This window comes from Notolepis coatsorum (genome assembly GCF_963971535.1).
Source record: "Notolepis coatsorum genome assembly, chromosome: 4".
Taxonomy (NCBI): domain Eukaryota; kingdom Metazoa; phylum Chordata; class Actinopteri; order Aulopiformes; family Paralepididae; genus Notolepis; species Notolepis coatsorum.
Window position 1 is genome coordinate 2017493 of NC_140168.1, and position 25542 is coordinate 2043034.

A 25542-nucleotide genomic window follows, 5' to 3' on the forward strand; every position below is an offset into this window, starting at 1 on the left:
ACTATTACACTATTACACACTATTACACTATTACACACTATTACACTATTACACACTATTACACTATTACACTATTGCACACTATTACACACTATTACACTATTACACACTATTACACTATTACACACTATTACACTATTACACTATTACACACTATTACACACTATTACACTATTACACACTATTACACTATTACACACTATTACACTATTACACTATTACACTATTACACACTATTACACTATTACACTATTACACACTATTACACTATTACACTATTTCACACTATTACACTATTACACACTATTACACTATTACACTATTACACACTATTACACACTATTACACTATTACACTATTACACACTATTACACTATTACACACTATTACACTATTACACTATTACACACTATTACACTATTACACACTATTACACTATTACACACTATTACACTATTACACACTATTACACTATTACACTATTACACTATTACACACTATTACACTATTACACTATTACACACTATTACACTATTACACTATTACACACTATTACACTATTACACACTATTACACTATTACACTATTACACACTATTACACTATTACACACTATTACACTATTACACTATTACACACTATTACACACTATTACACTATTACACTATTACACACTATTACACACTATTACACTATTACACTATTACACACTATTACACTATTACACTATTACACACTATTACACTATTACACACTATTACACTATTACACACTATTACACTATTACACACTATTACACTATTACACACTATTACACTATTACACACTATTACACGATTACACTATTACACACTATTACACTATTACACACTATTACACTATTACACACTATTACACTATTACACACTATTACACTATTACACTATTACACAATATTACACTATTACACACTATTACACTATTACACTATTACACACTATTACACACTATTACACACTATTACACTATTACACACTATTACACTATTACACACTATTACACTATTACACACTATTACACTATTACACTATTACACTATTACACACTATTACACTATTACACACTATTACACTATTACACTATTACACACTATTACACTATTACACACTATTACACTATTACACTATTACACACTATTACACTATTACACACTATTACACTATTACACTATTACACACTATTACACACTATTACACTATTACACTATTACACACTATTACACTATTACACACTATTACACTATTACACACTATTACACTATTACACACTATTACACTATTACACTATTACACACTATTACACACTATTACACTATTACACTATTACACACTATTACACTATTACACACTATTACACTATTACACTATTACACACTATTACACTATTACACTATTACACACTATTACACTATTACACACTATTACACTATTACACACTATTACACTATTACACACTATTACACTATTACACACTATTACACTATTACACTATTACACACTATTACACTATTACACACTATTACACTATTACACACTATTACACTATTACACACTATTACACTATTACACTATTACACAATATTACACTATTACACACTATTACACTATTACACTATTACACACTATTACACACTATTACACACTATTACACTATTACACACTATTACACTATTACACACTATTACACTATTACACACTATTACACTATTACACCATTACACACTATTACACACTATTACACTATTACACACTATTACACTATTACACTATTACACTATTACACACTATTACACTATTACACACTATTACACTATTACACACTATTACACACTATTACACACTATTACACTATTACACTATTACACACTATTACACTATTACACACTATTACACTATTACACTATTACACACTATTACACTATTACACTATTACACACTATTACACTATTACACTATTACACAATATTACACTATTACACACTATTACACTATTACACTATTACACACTATTACACACTATTACACACTATTACACTATTACACACTATTACACTATTACACACTATTATACTATTACACTATTACACACTATTACACTATTACACCATTACACACTATTACACACTATTACACTATTACACACTATTACACTATTACACTATTACACTATTACACACTATTACACTATTACACTATTACACACTATTACACTATTACACTATTACACACTATTACACTATTACACACTATTACACTATTACACACTATTACACACTATTACACTATTACACACTATACACACTATTACACTATTACACACTATTACACACTATTACACACTATTACACTATTACACACTATTACACTATTACACTATTACACTATTACACTATTACACTATTACACACTATTACACTATTACACACTATTACACTATTACACACTATTACACTATTACACTATTACACTATTACACACTATTACACTATTACACACTATTACACTATTACACACTATTACACTATTACACACTATTACACTATTACACTATTACACACTATTACACACTATTACACTATTACACACTATTACACTATTACACTATTACACACTATTACACTATTACACTATTACACACTATTAGACACTATTACACTATTACACACTATTACACTATTACACTATTACACACTATTACACACTATTACACTATTACACACTATTACACTATTACACTATTACACACTATTACACTATTACACACTATTACACTATTACACTATTACACTATTACACACTATTACACTATTACACACTATTACACACTATTACACACTATTACACTATTACACACTATTACACTATTACACACTATTACACTATTACACTATTACACACTATTACACTATTACACACTATTACACTATTACACCGAGTACAATGGCACAATCCGCAAGTCTCTACGACAAACGGTTCAAGAGATACACTGAGGGGGTGTGGCCTAAGGGGGCGTGGTCTAAGGATCGGGGGAGTGGTCAACATCGACCAATGAAAGGTGGTCAACATCGACCAATGGCACAATCCCCAAGTCTCTACGACAAACGGTTCAAGAGTTACACTGAGGGGGTGTGGCCTAAGGGGGCGTGGTCTAAGGATCGGGGGAGTGGTCAACATCGACCAATGAAAGGTGGTCAACAGGGGGAGTGGTCAACATCGACCAATGAAAGGTGGTCAACATCGACCAATGGCACAATCCGCAAGTCTCTACGACAAACGGTTCAAGAGATACACTGAGGGGGTGTGGCCTAAGGGGGCGTGGTCTAAGGATCGGGGGAGTGGTCAACATCGACCAATGAAAGGTGGTCAACATGGACCAATGAAAAATGAAAGAGGATATCCCTACTGAGTACAATGACACAACCCACAAGACAGAGGGCGCTGTCCAGCAATTCAGTAGTGCAACACAGTGATGGCCAATGATGGGTTAAGTGGATGATGTCATTGGCAGCTCAGCCACGAGCCACACAGCTGAACCAATCATGAGTGAGCCATGAGCCACACAGGTGAAGCAATCACTATGACTTGCATATTTTCTATCCAATGTATTTCTATGGAGGCAGATGCATGACTGCATTGTCACGTTGATTAAAAGAAAACTATAAGAGATGAAGCGTTGTGACGCGCACATGAGCACTACAACGAGTAGGCGAAGGGTTGTGCGCGATATTGTGACATTCGTGCGATATTGTGGCACTCCTTCGGCGATCGGAACAGAAGGCTAAAAAATAGTGTGAAAAATGTGATTTCTAGAGTGCGATTGCATGGCGGTCAATGGGGAGGAGAACCTTCAAACAAATGGTCGTCAGTTGAGATAGAAATGTCCAATTCCATTTATTTTTCTTTTGTGAGCGGGTTGACAGCCGTGTCATCGTTTTGATGTGTTTGTTTTATTTCTACGTCCAAAATTGAGATCACACTCGCAATTCACCCAAGGTAGGGGGAAAAAGATTATTTCAGCTGCTACACTCTAAAATGCAATGCATTCCCAATGGGACCGATATTTTACCGTTTAAAGTCGATTCGTAGCCAGACGGTGCGGTGAAACTTTACGAGTTCGGAGACCGGTGTTGCCATAGGCAAGCCGCTCGTTTTGATACCTTTCACGTGTATGGGGCGCGAACGCTTACGTGTTGCAAAGTGTTTGCAAAATCGGTGGAATAAAGAATAAATAAATAAATAAAAAGAGTATGGATATGTATAGTGTGGGTGGCAACCTGGCTTCGCCAGGTCACCCACACTAATTAATCAATCAATCAATCAATTCGCGCGATTTTTATTTTGTTCCACAATGACTCATGAGTCATGACCCATCAATTACATCATCCAACATTGTTTAAAGAACTAAGACATTCGCCGTGACAGAATCGGTTTTTATTTAATCGTTATGACGCTATCAACATATCCATTTGTGAAGATTATTGTCCGCCATCTTGTTTTTTCCTACAAAGTCGCACGGCGGAGTGATAGTAATTCGGTTGTGGGCGGGTCCTGGGACCAAGAGCGTGGGATTATGAAAAATAAATACGTGTAAATTGACTGTTTCAGCCAATCAGAATCGAGAAATTTGCATGCTGTTGTATAATGAGCTGTAGTGTACTGTACCCATTCTGCTATCTGTTAATACATGTACATGTCAAAATACTTCCCAAAGGTCAGTGAATACCACGATCACAACACCAGAGGAAGCTCAACAAATCATGTTAAACCCAGATTCGGCTCAAACAAGGGACTAAACACGTTTCGCAATTATGCCACAACAATGTGGAACGCCCTACCCAAAGCTGTAAAGGAATGTGAATCCCTGCCCACATTCAAAACCGCTCTTAAAGAGCACCTACGGGAGGCTGCAATTCGAAACTGGCCACCAATATGCCCAAAACCCCCACCACCTCCTAATAGACAGTCTCCTCCCCACCGCATGTATATATTCCCTCCCCGCCGTATGTATATTTCCCTCCCACCCACCCACCCCCTCCTAATGTACAGTCCCCTCCCCATCATATGTATATACTCTGTCAGGATCTAGGGGTAACAGTACTGTATATTTGAATACCGTTATGTCACAAATGTATCAGTACTAAATACCTATATGTCCCTATGCCATAAATGTCATGTATGTTGTGTATGTCATAAATGTCTATATGAATTGAAAATGGGGGACCCTGATGGAAACAAGACAAAAGTCTTTCTCAGGTCTGCATCCCCTTAACAATTGTATGTATTGAGCCGTACTGTATTGTACCCATTCTGCAATCTGTTAAATAAAGTTTTCATTCATTCATTCAATAAACTTTTCAATCAATCAATCAAAGTCACGTCACGTCGTCACGTCACGTCGTTACGTCATCACGTCGCCTCACCTCCAGCAGCTCTCTCTCTCTCTCTCCTGACAGCCTCTCTCTTGAAAGATGGTGCTCGACTTAGACCTGTTTCGAACGGACAAGGGCGGCGACCCCGAAGCCGTGCGGGAGATCCAGAGGAAGAGGTTCAAAGACGTGACACTTGTGGACAAACTGGTCACGGCGGACACGGAATGGAGAAAATGTAAGCAGCCTGTGAGCAGTTTCATTATATCCTGTACCAGCTAAGTTAGCTAGCCGGCTAAAGCTAGTGTAGAGTTAGCTAGCCGGAGGAGCTAGCAGCATAAATTGAATCAACATGACTCTCTCTATATGTGGCTGCTTGTTCCTCCTCTCTAACGTTAGCACCCTTTCTGTGACGACTGTCTACAGTCCGATACGAGTGTTTGTTTATTTAAAGGACGGCTAACAGTGTTCCTCCTCCTCAGTGAAACGTAGCCCTGCAACACGTCATGCAGTCTGATGCAATCACACACACAGCAGCAGCATGTCGCCCCTCTCTCTCCATCTGTTCATCCTCACATCATATTATATATATATTCTGTTAGGATCTATGGGCAACAGTACTGTATATTTGCATATCTTGTATGTATGTCACAAATGTAACAGTACTATATACAGCACGTCATGCAATCTGATGCAATCACACACATTGATTGATTGATTGATTGAAAACTTTTATTAACAGATTGCAGAATGGGTACAATACAGTACAGCTCAATGCACACAAGGGGATGCAGGTGGGGGGGGGGGGGGGACTGTACATTGGAGGCTGCGTCAAAAACGCACACACACACAAGTATTGCTACATCTCCAACCAAAAGACCCCTCAAAAGAAACACTCGCACATTAGATAATTACATTAAAATGTATTGTCATCATGCAGCACAAGTACAGTATAATGAAAATAAGCTTGGCATCCAACCAGAGTGCACATGTAACAGTGAAGTGCAATAGTACTATACATACAATGTACATGTGATTAAACTGGGTATAAAATATATACATTAGTAACACTGAGTAATAGTGCTAATCAGATGTATGTACAGAGTTGTAGTGTTAATATGTACAGTGATACAGGTAAAAAGACACTATGGTAGTAACTTAAGTCATACTGGCCAGTGGTATGACTAGCGTATGACATTACCCTTACCTACTACAGTACAGAGTAGGTAAGGGATATGTACATAATATATAGAGATATAGCATGTAGGATACTGCTACTGCTCGACCAAAGACCCTACACAACACTCAAACGTCCCGCTGACTGTTTTACAACATCCTTCCAACAGGCCGCTTCACTGCAGACAACCTCAACAAGGCAAAGAACCTATGCAGCAAGAGTATCGGAGAGAAGATGAAGGTATGAATCTTCTGGAACGTCGTGGCCTCAGCCGCAAAGCCGCACCTCGTCATCGGTTTCACCTAAGAAGCTGCTTGTAAACCTATATTCACCATAACCCTGGATTTATGGGAAAGAAGAGGATGGGTCAGCGTCGTCATAGAAACGTCCCCTTGTTACTACTGGGAGATGAATTGCATTGTAATAAGTAGCCCCCCCCCCCCCCCCCCCCCCCGGGCTGCTGAATAATTTCTGTCTGAACGTGACCCATCCTCTTCTTGTGATCCTGAGACCTCACGACTCACCCTAACCTAAAATACAAACGAAAAATAAATGGTTTGCGATCATTGATTTTTGAAGATACATTGCTTTAGGCTTGGCCAGCTATTGAGGACCTTTTCCACACAGAAGGAGAAAACACTTAGTTTGCAAAGCATTGTGGACACTGGACACCTTCCTATTATCGAAACGCAATGTCATTGCAACGGCATCGTCAACGTCGACTCATCATTGTGGCCCTAATACTTTGTTTTAAGTGATGATTGAGAGGGATTATGTTTGTATGAGTCTACGTTGTTTTAAGTGATGATTGAGAGGGATTATGTTTGTATGAGTCTACGTTGTTTATAAGTGATGACTGAGAGGGATTATGTTTGTAGAGTCTACGTTGTTTATAAGTGATGACTGAGAGGGATTATGTTTGTAGAGTACGTTGTTTATAAGTGATGACTGAGAGGGATATGTTTGTAGAGTCTCTATACTATACATTGTTTCCTCTTCTACCTGGAACTTGTCTGCAGAACAAGGAACCAGTCGGGGAGGATGAGTCTCTACCTGAAGCAGCACAGAACCTGGAGGCCCTGACGGCTGAAACACTATCGGTATGGCAACTGTGTGTGTCTGTGTGCGTGTGCATGTACGTACACGTCAGCAAAAGCCCACACTGGGTTGTTTGTGTGCACACTCTGACACGTGTGTGTGTACTGTACGTACATGAGCGTGTGTGAATGCCCACACTGGGTTGTTTGTGTGTGCGCGCTCACTGATATGTACCTGTGTGTGTGTGTGTGTGTGTGTGTGTGTGTGTGTGCACGCAGCCTATGAAGGACCTCTATAGTCAAACTCTACACGCCATGCACCCAGATCAATAAGCTTAACACCTATTTCGATACAATCGATCCATTTCTAAACGCCTCTAAGGGAAGTAGCAGAAGTGATTGCGTAAACATGGTTAAAGGCGAATGCCGGCCATTTTAAGAATGTATATATCGGTACCGGTCCGATATCAAAATAGGGCCAATTTGTATTTTAACATGGTTTTATCTAACATGTTTTGGTCTTAAATAGTTAAAAAATATCAGTCATTTCTGAAAATAAATTACAAAAATATAAAAAAAAAAAAAAAAAAAACGTTTTGGAAAATAGCTCTTTATTTTATTATAATAAAAAATTGTTTTCTCTACAGAGACATCGGTAAATATCGGTATCGGCCAGAACAGCAATATTAATATCGGTTATCGGTATCGGCCACAATTTTCACATCGGTGCATCACTATCTTAGACCCAAATGTTTGTGTGAGCTCTTACACCCAAATGATGTCTGTGTGAGCTCCTACACCCAAATGAGGTGTATATTCTAGCTCGACTACAACGTCTGAACCAGAATGATAACTTGATTTGGGTGTAATAAGAGCTCACACAAATATTTTAGGGGTCTCGTCACCGATTGGAAGGTTCTCCCTCTGATTTCAAGCAATAGGAGAGTGTTGTGTGTTCAAATACTGACTGAATTGCCCCAGGGCACGGGAGGAACATTATGTGAATTCTGGGGTGGCATTCTGGGGTGGCATTCCCCTTTTTAAATGGTATTCTCTAGCAAGGCCTACATGTTGTTTTTTATTTCTTAAAAAGTCTTACATTCATCATTCAAAATGTAAGGCCTCAAAAAGGTATTAAAAATTCGTACATTTAATTCACACGTATTATTATTATTGGGGGGGGTTAGGGTAAGTCTTGTTTTTTGCGGGGCTACTGGGAGCTTGGTGCGAGACTCTGATTACATCTGATTAGCACCATTACTCGGTAGTACTCATTTATATATATTTTATACCCAGTTTCATCACCTGAACGTTGTGTGTACTAGGGCTGGGCGATATGGCAAAAAATCATATCGCGATAACGATATGATAATGTTATCATATTTCTCGATATCGATAATTATCGAAATTGTTATAAGTTAATTTATTATTTTTTTAAACAACAGATGTATGTTTATTTTGCAGCAATTCTTTGTCGTTGCCGCCATCTTTAGTGTTACATCCCCTCACACTCCAGTTCTCAGGCTGCAGCTGGTTTAATAGCGAAAGTAAACCGGCTTCTCTGCTGGCTGTGGCTCCAGGGGAGTTGAACAGTTCTGGCTCTGCTAGTTTATTTTCGATCTTTTGGCGCTTTTTTGGTGGACAAACCACCGCACATGTGCACCGTGACTCGTGACTGGAGTCTAGCTCTGCTAGCACACATAGCCTACTGTGTACAGACGGTTTCAAAATGTATTTTAAATTAGAAAGCAAACAAAATAAATGGACAAGAGAAAAATAAATCTCAATTTGGTCAGTATTGTCATTTGGACAAGCAAAGCCATTACTTTAAGTTGCAGGCAAGAAAGACAAGTCTGTCCACTGTCTGGTTTTAAAACTGCCCTGTTGCAGGTCTGTATGTAGGGCTGTATGTAGGGCTGTATGTAGTGCTGTATGTAGGGCTGTATGTAGTGCTGTATGTAGGGCTGTATGTAGTGCTGTATGTAGGGCTGTATGTAGTGCTGTATGTAGTGCTGTATGTAGGGCTGTATGTAGTGCTGTATGTAGGGCTGTATGTAGGGCTGTATGTAGGGCTGTATGTAGTGCTGTATGTAGGGCTGTATGTAGTGCTGTATGTAGTGCTGTATGTAGTGCTGTATGTAGTGCTGTATGTAGGGCTGTATGTAGGGCTGTATGTAGTGCTGTATGTAGTGCTGTTTGTAGGGCTGTATGTAGTGCTGTATGTAGGGCTGTATGTAGGGCTGTATGTAGGGCTGTATGTAGTGCTGTGTGTAGGGCTGTATGTAGTGCTGTATGTAGTGCTGTATGTAGGGCTGTATGTAGGGCTGTGTGTAGGGCTGTGTGTAGGGCTGTATGTAGGGCTGTATGTAGGGCTGTATGTAGGGCTGTATGTAGGGCTGTATGTAGGGCTGTATGTAGGGCTGTATGTAGTGCTGTATGTAGTGCTGTATGTAGGGCTGTATGTAGGGCTGTATGTAGGGCTGTATGTAGTGCTGTATGTAGGGCTGTATGTAGGGCTGTATGTAGGGCTGTATGTAGGGCTGTATGTAGTGCTGTATGTAGTGCTGTATGTAGGGCTGTATGTAGTGCTGTATGTAGGGCTGTATGTAGGGCTGTATGTAGGGCTGTATGTAGTGCTTTATGTAGGGCTGTACCGAATGTCATTTTTTAACATTAGAAGATTCTATTGAAGTATTCGAACGAAGCTTCGAATGCCAAGAAAAATAAAAATGTACTTAATAATAATAAATTTTTATTTAAATTTTTTTATCCTCAAACTAAATCCTCAATTTGAATAAAGTGAATAATCGGCTTAAATGAGTCTTTATTTTTTATTAAATCAACTTTCTTTAATGAATATAACTCTGACGTCTTATAATACTATAATATTAGTGTAGCCTAATCTTTAACTACAACTGTGAAGTAAACCCCCCATTGGTTTAAACAGATTGAATAGACGCATACAAAAAAGATTTATAAAAATTTCGAATGTTGATTTATAACTTGAATGTCAACATTATGATCGAAGCTTTGAAGCATTCGGTACAGTAGCCCCAGCTGTATGATGACGATGCATCATATTTCTTGTATCTGCTCCCCCCTCCAGGCCCCAGCTGTATGATGACGATGCATCATATTTCTTGTATCTGCTCCCCCCCCCCCCCCCTCCAGGCCCTCCCTCCCTCCCTCCAGGCCCCAGCTGTATGATGACGATGCATCATATTTCTTGTATCTGCTCCCCCCCCCCCCTCCCTCCAGGCCCCAGCTGTGTGATGACGATGCATCATATTTCTTGTATCTCCCCCCCCCCCCCTCCCTCCCTCCAGGCCCCAGCTGTATGATGACGATGCATCATATTTCTTGTATCTGCTCCCCCCCCCCCCCCCTCCAGGCCCTCCCTCCCTCCAGGCCCCAGCTGTGTGATGACGATGCATCACATTTCTTGTATCTGCTCCCCCCCCCCCCCCCTCCAGGCCCTCCCCCCCTCCAGGCCCCAGCTGTGTGATGACGATGCATCATATTTCTTGTATCTGCTCCCCCCCCCCCCCCCCTCCAGGCCCTCCCCCCCTCCAGGCCCCAGCTGTATGATGACGATGCATCATATTTCTTGTATCTGCTCCCCCCCCCCCCCCCCTCCCTCCAGGCGCTCACGGTCACCCAGGTCAAGCAGGTCCGTCTGCAGGTGGACGAGGCGGTGCAGAAGAGCGACAGTGAGAGGATCAAGCTGGAGGCCGAGCGCTTCGAGTACCTGAGAGACATCGGGAACCTGCTGCACCCCTCTGTGCCCATCAGCAACGACGAGGTGAGCGCCCGCTTCACACCGTCATCACCATCAACCTTTATTTATTCTCCAAATTACAATTGAGGTCACCCTTGTTTTCAATGCTGTCGAGTAGGGGGTGTAACGATGCGTCGATTAATCGAAATGCATCCATTCTAATGTGTTCGAATCGATGCATCGATTTGAATATGTTAGAATCGATTATAATCTAAATTAATCGGGTGGGGGAAATATATATTTTTTATTTTAATTTCTTTCTGCGTGTATTTTTTTTATTGACCTATAGTCCATTCAAGCTGAGTGAATCAGTTCCCCCAGCCACATTTGTGTATTCAATTTTTTTTGGGGAATTAACTGATAGAAAATTAATCTAATCGAATCGAATCGTGGTCAAATGAAGAGAATCGTCGTGGGGTTGAATCGTTACACCCCCTACCGTCGAGACTTTACACACATTTCAATGCACACATTTCTACAATATAACAATAATAAATATGAATAACTATCTATATAGTACTCTTCACACATGGACCGCAGTCCAGAGTGCACCACAGCAATTAGTATAAAATGAACATAGGCATAGAATCGGCACACAAATTGACAAAATAAAAAATTTGCATACATTTCAGACATAAGAATGGGTATAAAAGACAATAAAAGTAGTGCAATGTGAACTACACTCATCCAAGCAGAGCCGTAGTCGAGGACATTTAGAATACGGAAGAGGAGTCCATTGATCTCATATTGCAACTAATAATTAAAATAATAATAGCTTGGATTTATATAGTGCCTTTCAAAAAAACCCAAGGACACTTTACAGGCAACTTTATACAGAATAGGTATAAAGACACTATGGTAATAAGTCATACTGGCCAGCAGCGTAACTAGTATGAGTAAGGGATATGTATAGATATAGTATCTACAGGTATGTAAAAAGGAGTATATTATGCAGGTATGTACAGACAGATGTGGATATATACAGTATATACGGTAAGAATAAATATATATATACACGGTTCGTACAGCATTATTAAATACATTAGGGGTGTAACGGTACGTGTATTCGTCCCGTGGATCTATTCTGCATCGAACATTGTACATATGTCTATACTGAACACTGGGACCTCATTTTCTACTTCTAATTTACATGCTATACTATGTTATTTGATACTATCTTGTCTAGCACAGTCTCTGGAGCGTAACAGTAAGAAGCATTTTGTATGAAAGTATTCTGTACTTCTGTATGACAACTATTAAAGAAACTTGAAACTTGAAACTTTATGGTACGGCCGTCGCGGTACGCGCACCCATGCGACGAATACGCCCCACAGCGCAAACACACCCACATGCAGGCACTCGCGAGGTCCGTGTGAGAACGGCGCACGTGGCCGGGCACACCGAGCTCAGACTTCAGAGCGGCGAAAGTGCACGGAGGAGAAAAGCACATTTACGGAACAGCTGCAGGGTCATTACAGTTTTCTTTCATTTTCTTGTGTGCCCAATAACGTTAACCAAATTAAACCAATGGAAGGAAACACACACGCGTCGCCGACACACACACGCGCGCCAACAAACACATCAACATTCTCCCCCGCCGGACTCACAGGCACAATCAAATAAAAAGAAGAAACATACTTTTCTGGATAGATCAACTGAGCTCCACTGTGTTTAAATCCAAATAACCCTCTGCCATTGTTGTAATATGTCATCTGTTCTCTAGTATTCAGTCTGGTCGTGAAGTTAAATTCTCTCTGGAAGTGAAAGTGAAACTTAGCAAGTATACGTTTAAAGGGGCAGTAGGCAAGTGGACACCAGTATCACTAATTACCACGGCAAGCCTATAGAAAATTATTTCCGGGTCGAGGATGGAGTAGTCGCTCATTGCCACAATGTGACTCCCGTATTTTTATATTTAGTCCTAAAAGCCTCTTTTGTTAAAGCCTCTGTTAAACCTTTTTGTATATACCCCCTTTATGTTTCTACCTATTTATTTTGGCTGCAAAAACCATAATTGTGACGAGACAACTGAGAAATGAATCCTAGAAGTACGACGCTCCCGCTAAGCTCATTCATTTGGAATGGGAAGAAACCGCGTCTGAAAATGGCCAAATTACAGATGGATGGTGAAGATGGGGGTCTAGACCTACCTAATATTAGACACTACCAGCTAGCGGCACACCTTAGGGTACTTGTCGGCTGGTTCAGATCAGACCCACTATCAATCTGGCTAGACATTGAATCCTCGCAATCTAAGTCCCCCCTCTGGAACCTACTATTTATCAAAGACTTTAAGTCTGTTAGGAAAATGTGCTCCAACCCCATCACACTATGCTCCGTCAAAGCCTGGAAGACTGTCCGTAAGGTGGAGGGCCGAGCTAAGCTGACCTCTCCTCTTACCCCGATCGTAGGCAATCCTGACTTTAAGCCAAGACCTGGCATACGCAGGGCATAACTAACCTTGGCGACTTGTTTGATGGCCAGACCCTAATGTCCTTTCTACAGCAGCGATATGGTCTATTGAAAACGAATTTTTTTAAATACTTACAAATTAGGCAGTTTATCACCAAGGACACCTCACTGGTAATTAACAGTTCCACCTCGCAGGTGGAGAAAGCCCTCTCCTTGCAGATTCCTAAAAAACAAATATCTATTTTCTATAGTACTCTAAACCGTAATTCATCTTTATCTTCCCTCGTCACTAAACACTGCAGTCCTGGGAAAAATATTTAGACATAGAGATTACGGAAGAGGACTGGCAGGATGCATGGACCTATGCAAAAAGAATCTCTGTTTGCAACCGCACCAAGTCTATTAAAGTTAGAATATTACTGTTCGAATCCAGCTCCCGGCGTTGCTATCAGCTTGGCTGGCCCCTCACACTGATACAATTGGCCGTATCAGAGGGTGGGAAAGCTGAAGGGTGGGTCCTGGGCGTTGTGGACAGCGACCCCTACAGTTCGGTCGGGGCGCCTGCTCAGCGAGGGCTGGAACTGAGGAGAGATAGTGTGGCCTCCCACACGCTACACTCTCCCCGGTGAGAGCCTGCGCGGCCAGGTTGGCCTGCCCCAGGCTGCACATGCGTCGGAGGAAAGCATGTGACAGTCTCCGGTCTCCCGGACCAACAGTAGGGGAAAGTACGCAACAACCAGGAAGGGTGGGATGGGGAGAGAAAAATCGGGAAAAAAGGAGGGGAAGAAAGATAATAAAAAAAAAAAAAAGTTAGAATATTACACCGCATTCATATAACCCCTGCCCTTAAAAGTAAAATGGATCCCAATGCATCCCCACTCTGCTTTAAATGCAAGATAGAGATTGGAAACCACATCCACTGCTTCTGGTCCTGTGTAAAGCTCCAGAGCTATTGGTTCGACATCGTAGAGGAACTATCTGATATATTCTAGACCCCCATCGAACTGGATCCCCTCTGCCTCTTACTAGGCCTCCCAGATATTCATATAGCCAACTTCAAACATAGGAGACTGTTCAATCTGTTGACATTTGCTGCTAGGAAAAACATTATTTTATTCTGGATCAAGGACGAGGTCCCATCAAAGAGATCATGGCACAACATTATTATGGACTGTACGTTGGCATTCGAATTCTAAATCAACATTTGAATTTTTTATAACATTTTATTTTTTTTAATTATTTCTTTTTATGTGTCTATTCATTCTGTTTAAACCAATGTGGTTTTTCTTCACAGTTGCAGATAAAGATTAGGCTACACTAATATTATAGTATTAAAATAAACTGATGAGTTATAATATTCATTAAAGAAAGTTGATTTAATAAAAGAAAAATACTTATTTAATCAGATGAATCACTTTATTAAAATTGAGGATTTCGTTTGAGGATACTTTAAAATTAAATGGATTTAGTTTGAATTTCTTTTTTAATAATTAAAAACGAAGGTTCAAACGTCCGTTCGAAAAACCCTGACAATGTTCGAAGCCCAAAAACAGGCTTCGGGGAAACGGATCTAGTTAGTCATCTCCATGTCTGTCCATCTCTCTTGTGTTCCCACTGTCCCTCTGACGTCCCGCGCGTTGCTTTGTCCCGGCAGGACGCGGACAACAAGGTGGAGCGTACCTGGGGAGAGAGCGGCACGACGAAGAAGTACTCCCACGTGGACCTGGTGGTCATGATCGACGGCTACGACGGGGACAAGGGAGCTGTGGTGGCAGGGAGCAGAGGCTACTTCCTCAAGGTACAAGAACTTCAGAAAGCAGAGGCTACTTCCTCACAGGTACAAGAACTTCAGAAAGCAGAGGCTACTTCCTCAAGGTACAAGAACTTCAGAGAGCGGAGGCTACTTCCTCAAGGTACAAGAACTTCAGAAAGCAGAGGCTACTTCCTCAAGGTACAAGAACTTCAGAGAGCAGAGGCTACTTCCTCAAGGTACAAGAACTTCAGAGAGCAGAGGCTACTTCCTCAAGGTACAAGAACTTCAGAGAGCAGAGGCTACTTCCTCAAGGTACAAGAACTTCAGAGAGCAGAGGCTACTTCCTCAAGGTACAAGAACTTCAGAGAGCAGAGGCTACTTCCTCAAGGTACAAGAACTTCAGAAAGCAGAGGCTACTTCCTCACAGGTACAAGAACTTCAGAAAGCAGAGGCTACTTCCTCAAGGTACAAGAACTTCAGAAAGCAGAGGCTACTTCCTCACAGGGCTGAGCCCCAACGTTCGGACCTTCGTTCGTTATGTTGGCATTCGAATTCCTAATCAACATTTGAATAAAACATTTTGAATAACAAATTTTATTATTATTATTATTATTTTGGCTGATAAATGTTTTTAGTGTTCAATACGAATGCCGTTACTGACTATCAAAATAGTTTTTTTCTGTTTCAGTTTAAATTCAGTTAAAATGTTCAGTTTCAGTTAAATTCAGTTATTCCTTTTAATAGAATGGATCATTAAAATCATAGGGTATGGCACATGAATAGGCACTTCAGATAATCCTTCAGAACGTTGATCGGCTCAGCTGACCGACAATAAATCATAGATAGATAGATAGATAGATAGATAGATAGATAGATACTTCATTAATCCCCTTGGGGAAATTCAGGGTATCTCGCAGCTCATACAGTATACAGACATTGACAGTTCTCATTCAGTTGTTTCACGTTATGTCTGCATCCTGAATTAAAAATAAGCACATGATAAAATTCATGTATGATGTATAATATCAATATCAATAAGAGCGTGATGAGATAAAAGCAGGTGTATAAAACAAGTGTGTAAAAACAGGTGTATGAAAACAGTGTGTAAAAACAGTGTGTAAAAACAGGTGTGTGGGTCAGAGGTCAAGGTCCCCGGCACTATATTACGCTGTTGTACAGTCTGATGGCTGTGGGGACAAAGGACCTCCTATGCCGCTCAGTCCGTGAGTGCAGGGAGATTAGCCGTCCGCTGCGACTGCTGCTCTGCCCCACCAGGGGGCGGTGGAGAGGGTGGTTGGTATTGCCCATGATGGCCAGCAGCTTGCTCTGCGTGCGGCTCTCCACCACGGTCCCCAGTGGGTCCAGTCTCCTCCCCACCACTGAGCCAGCCTTTTTCACCAGCTTATCCAGCCGCCTGGCATCCCTGGCCGTGGTATTACCACCCCAGCAGACAGCGGCATAGAGGAGCACACTTGCCACCACTGCCTGATAGAACATAAACAACATTTCCCCACACACATTAAAAGACCTGAGCCTCCTAAGGAAGAACAGCCGGCTCTGTCCTTTCTTGTAGAGCGCTTCCGCGTTTGCAGCCCAGGCCAGCTTATCGTCTAGGACAGGTGCACTCCTAAATATTTGTATGTCTGCACCGTCGCAATGTTGTTCCCCCGTATGCTGACTGGTTGCAGAGGTGGTTTCGACCTGCGGAAGTCCAGTACCATCTCCTTGGTCTTTGTTGCGTTCAGGAGAAGGCCGTTCCGTTCGCTCCAGTCACTGAAGGCTCCCACCTGGTCCCTGTACTCTCCCTCCTGTCCCTGGTGAATGGTGAATTCACCATTCACCATCGTAGCCTATAGGGCTGACCCCTATTAGTCGATTAGTCGACTAATCGGTTGAAAGGAGCCGTAGTAGACTGCCAACCTCTTAGTCGAATACAAAAAAATAAAATAAAATATTTATAAAAAAATATATATAATATAATATATATTTGTATCATTCTTTCCAAAAGAAAAGAGGCCTAGAAGCGTGGCTAACGCTAATGCAGGCATTAAAGCGTTCCGTCTTGGGACGGATATCCGTCCATTTGATTTGGAGATTCCGTCATTTGATTTGGAGTCGTGACGGATTTTAACCTGAGCCAATCAGAGGCGTCAAATATCCTTTTTTCCCCTACCGCGGCCGCACCAAACAGTCATTTGCGAGCAATCGGCAAATTCTCAGGCAAATGCAACCAACCAGAAGGCGAGATTGTTCTGAGTTTACAGCCCTTTCACCCGCCTCCGCTGTGCTCAGCACCAATGGGAAGCGCCCATTTTGAGACTCTCTAGCGTCTAGCTCTACTCGCGAGTAAACTTGACTCATCAACACCATGCGGCAACTTTTTACGAGACCGTAAGTTCATTTGACTTATTCTAGTCTAAAGAAACATATATATTACTATTGCTATTGATAAATCTAGGTAACGTGAATGCCACAAAACGAATGCCTTTTGTTAATCAGAACGTTATTTACGCGACAAGCAGTGTGTTGTTGTCGTTGTTGTTGTTGTTGGTGGTGTTTTGTGTGTGTGCTTGCGCCGCTCGCTTTCTGATAAATGTATGAATGTTGATAAATCTAGATAACGTTAATGCCACAAAACGAATGACTTTGTTAATCAGAACGTTATTTGCGGTATCAATTGTTTTTAAGCTCAATAAACGTCTTTCTCCCATTTGTCCGGGAGATCTCTGGGTAACAGTACTGTATATTTGCATATCATATGTCACAAATGTAACATTACTATATACCTGTATGTCATGTATGTCACTATGAATTGAAAACGGGGGACCCTGATGTAAACAAGACGAACGTCTTTCTCTGGTCTGCATCCCCTTAACAATTGTGTGTATTGAGCTGTACTGTATTGTACCCATTCTGCAATCTGTTAAATATTGATTGATTGTTATTAACAGATTGCAGAATGGGTACAGTACAGCTCAATACACACAATTGTTAAGGGGATGCAGACCAGAGAAAGACTTTCGTCTTGTTTACATCAGGGTCCCCCATTTTCAGTTCATCATAACATATATGACACACATGACATACAGATAGACAATACTGCTACATCTATACATTTATGACATACCAGATTTACAAATACAGTAGCCTATTGTTTGTTTGTGATACAAAAATAGTCTAAAAAGAGTATATACATTTGACGAAGAAACTGTACATTGGAGGTGGTTGGGTGGGATGGGGGGGGGGGTTGTAACTATACATTGGATTATCGACAAAACCTTACTTGGTCCCAAGAAGAGGGTCTCGTGTATTAAATAAAGTTTTCATTCATTCATTCACTCTGGATCTTGTAAATCCAGTAGCAATACACACAATTGTTAAGGGGATGTAGACCAGAGAAAGGCGTTTGTCTTGTTTACATCATCAGGGTCCCCCATTTTCAATTCATAGTGACATTTATGACATACACAACATACACATGACATCATGACATTTATGACATAGGGACATACATGCCTTACAGGTATATAGTAATAGTACTGTTACATTTGTCACATATACGATATGCAAATATACAGTACTGTTACCCAGAGATCCTAACAGTAAATATATACATATGATGAGGAGGAGACTGTACATTAGGAGGGGGTGAGTGAGTGGGTGGTAAATAAATATATACAAACGGTGGGGAGGAGACTGTCCATTGTTGTTGTGTCATAATTGCGAAACGTGTTTAGTCCCTTGTTTGTATGATAACAAGCCATTTAGTTCATGGTTCAAAGTGGGGAGGGGTGCTAGCTCGCCATCAATCAGAAGCTAGCCACAAGACTTGCATTCACGCTCTCCAGCACACAACAGTAGGGTCTCTATAGTCACAGTCAGGACAGTAGGCTCGCTCTACAAGTAGGCTCCCTTAAAACGCTAACGCTATTAAAAAAAAAATACAGTAGAGGTTAAAATAAGAATATGACTTGGCCAAAAAAAAAGTTCAGTCAGGAGATTTTTTTTTGCTTTAATCCCTGCGCTAATGGCACGCATACCAGAGGCTAACTGCCTAAGAAAACAGGCACAGAGGCACTGAAAGAGGATTTCACCATCTAATGAACACACTAGACTAGACAAATATCAAGATGTATCCATCAGTGGACCAATTGCATGCTTTCACACAGAGGACAAGAAGCCTTCAGTCGACTCCTTCAGACATTAAGCTTCACCCCCCACAGAGGACAAGAAGCCTTCAGTCGACTCCTTCAGACATTAAGCTTCACCCCCCACAGAGGACAAGAAGCCTTCAGTCGACTCCTTCAGACATTAAGCACCCCCCCCCCCACAGCCCAAATGGAATGGGGAAAAAAAAATATATATATATACTTTTTGGCCAATCATAGTCGACCATCCAAATCCTTAGTCGGGGACAGCCCTAGTAGCCTATAATAATAACAGCATTGCATTGGCCTATCAACCGGTTTTAATAAACAAACAAACAGTAGCATGTGCATCTTTTAGACCAATTAGGCTATGAAAATTAGGCTGCCTCTAAATATAAAAATTAGGGATGTCCCGATCAAATTTTTTTGCTCCCGATCCGATCCCGATCATGTGATTTTGAGTATCTACCGATACCGATCTTTCCCGATCCGATCCAAAAATAAATAAAAAATTAAATAGTTTTTTTTTTTTTTTTGAATTTTTTATCCCAATTTCTCACATTACATTCACCCTGAATGTTGACGTTATTCAGGTGAAAAGTTAACTTCATTCAAGCGAGGCATTGCAATCCTTGACATAAATTATTTGATGTATTAAATTATTTTTTTAAATTTAAATAAAAAGAAATCTAACCCTAACTAACCTTACTGTCATGCACTTGTCCTAATAAACTAACCTACACTGTAACACTCAACACTTTGATGAACATTGTTACTCAGCTGATAGAGTCGTGCCCTTCCTTCCTGATGACTTGTCGTACAGAACTTGTAAGTCGCTTTGGATAAAAGCGTTTCAGCTAAATGACTAAATGTAAATGTAAAATGTATAATTAAATCAAAGGAAATGCGTTTGGGTCTGAGAGTGTGGCTGGTCTCCCGTTCTGCAGCTGGATACTATTGGTTTGTTTTGGCAAAATTCTTCTGCTCTGTGTGACAATAAATAAATGAATGATATGCAATTTAAAAACCAAAACTAAGGCCTCTAAGACGTGAACATGGTCATGTTTGTTGAATAAAAAAAAAAAAAAAAAATCAATTGCACCGCCGTGAGTGTGTGAGTGAGTGAGTAACATGTGAGGAACAAAATTGTAAAGCGCTTTGGAGCCACTTAGCATAATTTATTTACCCTTTCTCCTCTCGTCCTCAGGGCCCCCTGGTGTTCCTGGAGCAGGCTCTGATCAACTACGCCATGAGGCTCCTCCACAGCAAGAACTACACCATGCTCTACACGCCCTTCTTCATGAGGAAGGAGGTCATGCAGGAGGTCGCGCAGCTCAGCCAGTTCGACGACGAGCTTTACAAGGTAAACACGTCTCCGGTCTAGAATGGACCTATCTCTAACCCCGCCCTCTTTCCTCGACTGAGGGAGGCAGCGGTTGTGATTGGAGGATGGAGAGAAGAGGGCGTGGTCTGAGATGGGTCCACTTGTGTTTACATTCAAATGTTTTGGTCATTTAACTGACTTTTTTTTATCCAAAGCGACTTACGAGTTCTGTACCACAAGTCAGCAGGTAACAATCAGCTGAGTAACAATGTTCATCAAACAGTTATTAGTAAAGAGATTTGCTCTACAATTCACACCTCATTGCACCTTACCCTAAGTTGTACCTCATCCCATTTCCGATATACCGATATTGTCCAACTCTTAATTTCCGATACCGATATCAACCGAAAAAAACAATTAACATTACATATCTCTTGTTGTGGAATTAACACAACATTATGCATACTTTTGACAATAAATAAAATCAGAATTTGTTCTTGCTTGCCTGGGTAAATAAAGGTTATAGAAATGTAAAAAAAAATAAAATAATTTATAATTTTTTTTAAACCGATACCGATATTTTCCGATATCACATTTTGATGCCAATATCGGCCGATAATATCGGTAGGCCGATAATATCGGACATCCCTAGTATTTTACTATGACAACTAATAAAGAAACTTGAACTTCTCACTTGTAATGCCGTACTGTATTGTACCCATTCTGCAATCTGTTAAATAAAGTTTTCATTCATTCATTCATTCATTCATATTGATCGTCCTCCCCGCTCGTTGGATCTCAGGTGATCGGCAAGAGCAGCGAGAAGTCGGACGACAACGCCGTGGACGAGAAGTACCTGATCGCCACCTCGGAGCAGCCCATCGCGGCCTTCCTGCGGGACGAGTGGCTGAAGCCCGAGGACCTGCCCATCCGCTACGCCGGCTACTCCACCTGCTTCCGGCAGGAGGTGGGCTCTCACGGCAGGGACACCCGCGGCATCTTCAGGGTGCACCAGTTCGAGAAGGTGGGTCAGTAGGGCCGTTTCCCCGAAGCCTGTTTTTGGGCTTCGAACTTTGTCGAACGGACGTTCGAACCTTCGCTTTTAATAATAATAAAAAAAATATCTACATTTCTAAAAAGATATAAAAGATATATATATATTTTTAAATACATATCCTCAAACTTTGAATAAAGTCATTAATCTGATTAAATTAGTAATTTTTTTTGTATTAAATCAACTTTCTAAAAAAAAAAAAAAAAACGATTTATATATATATATTTTTAATCTCGAGGCTTCTAATTAAAATCGAATCTCTGCCCCGAAGCTTCGAATTCCAAATATGTTTTCCTTAGGTCAGCCCTAGTTAGTGGGCGTTTCTCACTTTGGGTTTAGCAGTCCAAACAATATGATGTTACCTAGTTGGCTGGTTGGTTAGTTGCTCCACCAGTCCAGTTCTACACCCAGGTCGAGGACTTCAGGGGCCTGGGAGCTGGAGAAGCCTCTACCTCCAGTAGGAGATCTCCAACCTTCTGGAGAGCCGTGCCTTGGGAGCCACAGCCATGAGTTTTATTTCATGTAGGCGGTTGCCGAGGGACTGAGGGGGTGAGCTGAGCAGATGGTTCGGTGGTGAGATACAGCTGTATGTCGTCGGCGTGGGATATGATAACCATATTGTCATTCTGGAGGTTGTCATTTATCCACAGATTCAGCTAGTGTTGACATTTGGTCGTCTCTCTCTCTCTCCAGATAGAGCAGTTTATTTACGCCTCTCCTCATGACGGAAAGTCCTGGGAGCTGTTTGATGAGATGATTGGAACAGCAGAGGAGTTCTATCAGTCGTTAGGACTCCCCTATCGCATCGTCAACATCGTCTCTGGTAGGTCCTACTACACACACACTACACACACACACACACACACACACACCAGAAATTAAAGACCTTTGCGGACCCATAAGCACAACTCAATAAGCATGAGCATAGACTGTAAACACAGCAATAAGCATAACGTTGGACTGTATGAAATGCGTAGAAAGTAGTGCTGTCAGGCGATTAAAAAAAAATTCATCTAATTAATTACAGGAGTTGTAATTAATTAATCTAATTAATTGCATTTTAATCGCATAACTATTTTAGGCCTGATATTCTATATTCTATAATCATATTTCAAATGGCATGTGTCCGGATGGCAGAATTCAGTACTGTATCTACAAAACCTTCTGTTTAAAGGACGACTCCACTTTTTTTGGAAATTAGCTTATTTAACATCTTCCCTGGAGTTAGACAAGAAGATGCATACCTTTTTTGTCTCTGTGCGTGCATTTTAGCTTTGGGAATAGACGCTCCGTTAGCATAGCTTAGCTTCATCACTGGAAGTGGGGGAGGACAGTAGCCTTACAGTGCCTTACAGTGTATTGCAAGGTCTGACATTGACCAAACTTGATATGCATGACCTTGGTGGGCTCTAGGTCAACTCCTGAAAAGGGGGTCAATGTCAGACTTTGCAATCAAAGTTAGGGGGCTAATAACCCTTGCCATAATTTCAGTGCGCCCCCTAACTTTTGATTGCAAGGTCTGACATTGACCCCCTTTTCAGGAGTTGACCTAGAGCCCACCAAGGTCATGCATATCAAGTTTGGTCAATGTCAGACCTTGCAATACACTGTAAGGCACTGTAAGGCTACTGTCCTCCCCCACTTCCAGTGATGAAGCTAAGCTATGCTAACGGAGCGTCTATTCCCAAAGCTAAAATGCACGCACAGAGACAAAAAAGGTATGCATCTTCTTGTCTAACTCCAGGGAAGATGTTAAATAAGCTAATTTCCAAAAAAAGTGGAGTCGTCCTTTAATCATCTTCCATTTATTCATTTGCTTAGATTTTTCAGGTCTGGTCAATTTTAGCATGGTGTTATTCACAGTCAAAGATAAAAAAAAAGATTAATTGATATTCTCCTTTGGTTCATTACAATTTACTCAAGCCTAGTAACAGACACAGTATTTCTGACACTGGGAATACATTCCCTGAGATCCATAGATGTCCCTAGAATCAGATACCAAGAAGAACATGCAAATGGACCATATTAAAAAAAAAAGTCTGTAAATGTGCATTCTACGTTCTTATGGAATGAATGAGATTTATGACTGTCATGTCCATCTGTATGCGGATGATACTAGTGGAGGGGTCGGCAACCTGCGGCTCCGGAGCCGCATGCAGCTCTTTTTTTTTTTTAAACTTTGACCAGTCAGCTGGTTCTTTTTAGCGTTTATCGCTTTTTTATCGCATTCATACTTGGTCAAGTTCGACCGACAGAAGCAGGCTGAAAGGGTTCAGATGGGGGGGAAGACACTCTGGGAAAGGCACGGCTGCCGTCCGGGATTCGAACGCGCTCAGCCCCAGATCCGTGACGAGCACGGTTGTCCACGGCGCTGAAATAGCACTCGCGGTACGTGGTGAGCTACTGGAGCTCCCCCGCATGCAGCTCTTTAGCCAATCAGCTGCGGCTCCCTGGCCCAAAAAGAAATAATAATATTTAAAAAAAAAAAATTACTTTTAATTTTTTTTAACTTTTTTCTTATTTTGGAGATCGATGTCATACTGTGACACTGAAATGAAAAAATATTTCATCAACTAAAATATTTAGTCAACAAAAATATTTCATCAACTAAAATATACAGTACGTCACACCCCGCACCTCTCCCTGCCGTCTGCAAGTGGCCAATCTTGAGTTTCCGACCCCCCAGTAAGCTAACCATGGATAAATCCAAAAAAAGGAAAGTCTGAGGAAAATAGAGGGTTTAATTCAGCGTGGGACAGATTAATTTGCTTTCACGACTAACTATGCAGGCTTACCTGTATGCCTGATATGTGGTGCGAAATTTGCGAACAACGAAAAATTCTTTTTATTTGATAGATTTTCCACAAATAAGGGAAGGACTCAAAGAGCTGCATAGTTCAGGGTTTTATTTCAAAGTAGGTCTACAGATGGGCGGCTAGGTGGTGCAGTGGGTAAGGCGCTCACCACCAATGCAGGAGACGCTGGGTTCGAGCCCAGCTCTCCGCATTGCTATCAGCTTGGCTGGTCGTTCATACTAATACAATTGGCAGTGTTAGGGGGTGGGAAGCTGATGGGTGGGGATCGGATGTTGTGGACAGCGACTCCTACAGGTCAGTTGGTGCGCCTGCGCAGCAGAATCAGGAAGCGACGGGGGTGGCGTGTCCCTCCCACGCAGACCCCCGCCGCTGAGAGATCGCGCTGTGCAGGTGAAAAGATGCCACGGCTGCCTCCTCGAGTACCGGAGGGGACACGTGATGCAAGGCTTCGTCCACATTGCAGCCGGCTTGTGGGAGCGTTCGAGACGGGAGGGTAGAATTGGACGATACGAAATTGGGATGGGAGAAAAAGTAGATAAAAAAAAAGTAGGTCTACAGATGCCAGTGTTTTTTCTCCTTTTCTGTGTTTTATTTCAAAGTAGGTCTACACATGGTAGTATTTTTTTCAAATTGGACTACT

The 25542-nt window shown here is 41.2% G+C and overlaps 1 protein-coding gene across 1 annotated transcript in view; it reads left to right on the forward strand.

Annotated features, from left to right (window-relative positions):
* Positions 1-5493: 5493 nt before the first annotated feature.
* The window catches only part of sars1 (seryl-tRNA synthetase 1), a 34607-nt gene continuing 14558 nt past the window's right edge, over positions 5494-25542 (forward strand). Inside the window, exons 1-8 of the mRNA XM_084313697.1 lie at positions 5494-5641; positions 6750-6820; positions 7600-7680; positions 11261-11419; positions 15462-15605; positions 20916-21071; positions 21835-22056; positions 22780-22909. Of these exons, the coding sequence (XP_084169823.1) occupies positions 5506-5641; positions 6750-6820; positions 7600-7680; positions 11261-11419; positions 15462-15605; positions 20916-21071; positions 21835-22056; positions 22780-22909 (1099 nt within the window). The 5' untranslated portion in view covers positions 5494-5505. The remainder of the gene's footprint in view (positions 5642-6749; positions 6821-7599; positions 7681-11260; positions 11420-15461; positions 15606-20915; positions 21072-21834; positions 22057-22779; positions 22910-25542) is intronic.